At 38.3% G+C, this 1,327-nt stretch overlaps 1 protein-coding gene across 1 annotated transcript; it reads right to left on the reverse strand.

Annotated features, from left to right (window-relative positions):
* Nucleotides 1-7: 7 nt before the first annotated feature.
* On the reverse strand, nt 8-946 carry LOC111385189 (arogenate dehydratase/prephenate dehydratase 2, chloroplastic-like). The gene is made up of 3 exons (XM_023009559.1): nt 596-946; nt 451-518; nt 8-278 (listed from the first exon to the last, which is right to left on the reverse strand). Exons 1-3 carry the CDS (start codon nt 834-836, stop codon nt 159-161), a joined length of 429 nt encoding a protein of 142 aa, XP_022865327.1. The 5' UTR covers nt 837-946; the 3' UTR covers nt 8-158.
* Nucleotides 947-1,327: the final 381 nt, after the last annotated feature.

Below are 1,327 nucleotides of genomic sequence, written 5' to 3' on the forward strand. Positions count from 1 at the left end.
AAGGTAGTAATAAGAAAAATACCAAATTGAACATAAACTTTATCAAAATGCAATGATAGAACCGAAGACTATCCAATTTAGCAATGATGTCGAGTACATAAACAGCATAAGAGAGGCTACATTTCTATCGAGAAATTATCATGTATCGGTACTTTAATCTAGACAGGCAGTGTTCCACAACTCACCTCAAATGCTGTATCAAACTGTTCACATGGAACTGGTTCACAGTTTGGGTATGCCTTTTCTGCTGCAAACTCGCTATATGCACCTCGAACCCCCTATTCATTGAAAAAAACAAAGAGAAATTATTTAAGTTCACTCAAAAACATGGTCAAGGCATTGCTGCAGAAGCACGTGGTACCACATACGTTCATAGAACCTTAAGCTTCAAAGCTTGTACCTTGTATGGCAAGCATAATAAAAACTTTCAAGGTTAATCAATGTCAATACCTGGTAAGCAACACGGAGACGAGACCCTTCAGACGTCAAATTAGACAATTGGTCAGATGTTAAAGGCCCTGAAAATACAATTTCCAATCCTTTAATCCTCAATAAACATTAAAAATCGCAAACCCAGTAAAAGAACGAAACATACTCGGAAGTGAAGCGGTAGAATCTTTGGAATCAAATTCGCAAGTGGAGTCTTGAATGAGCTCCTGCAAGTCAATTGCTTGGAACTTTTTATTATTTTTGCTATTGGTGTTGCTGTAACAGGCGTGAAGAGGGATTTTAAGGCGTCGTTGGTAGAATTGTGTGGCGGTGACAGACTTTCGATTATGGATTTTGGTATCTGAATACAGAGATGGTAGTGGGGATCGCAAAGTTGTGACCGTCATTATTGAAATGGTACATGAGAGAGAGATCGCGCAGGAGGCTTTGATTCTTTTGAAGATGATAAAGGTCGATGCAGTCAACTAATTACCGTGAGCTGGAACACCGATTAATTTCGCCGTAAATTACGAATTTCCACGAGACAGTCCAGTCTACTGGTGGGCTAGGCCGGTGGCTGCCCAAGTTCGGTTCGACTCTCGACTCATTGGTCAACACGTTTGGATTGGAAGTTTGACCAAGAGGCCAGGCCCATGGGTCAGTGTAAGGTCGAGAAGGTTCACGAAATTACGAAAAAAAATTTAGGAAAAACAAAATTTTTTAAAAATTAAGCCCGTGGTGGATTAAAATTAATTTTTTTGTAAATTTTTATGGAAGTTAATAAAATATGTAGTTGAAATTATTTGCTGACTTTGATTCGAATTAAAATTTTGATTTTAATTTCCATCAAACAAGGAATATAATGTGGCTCAGGCTCCATTTGACAACCAAGCTAAAA

The sequence above is a fragment of the Olea europaea genome, unplaced genomic scaffold (assembly GCF_002742605.1).
Source record: "Olea europaea var. sylvestris unplaced genomic scaffold, O_europaea_v1 scaffold31063, whole genome shotgun sequence".
Classification (NCBI taxonomy): Eukaryota; Viridiplantae; Streptophyta; class Magnoliopsida; order Lamiales; family Oleaceae; genus Olea; species Olea europaea.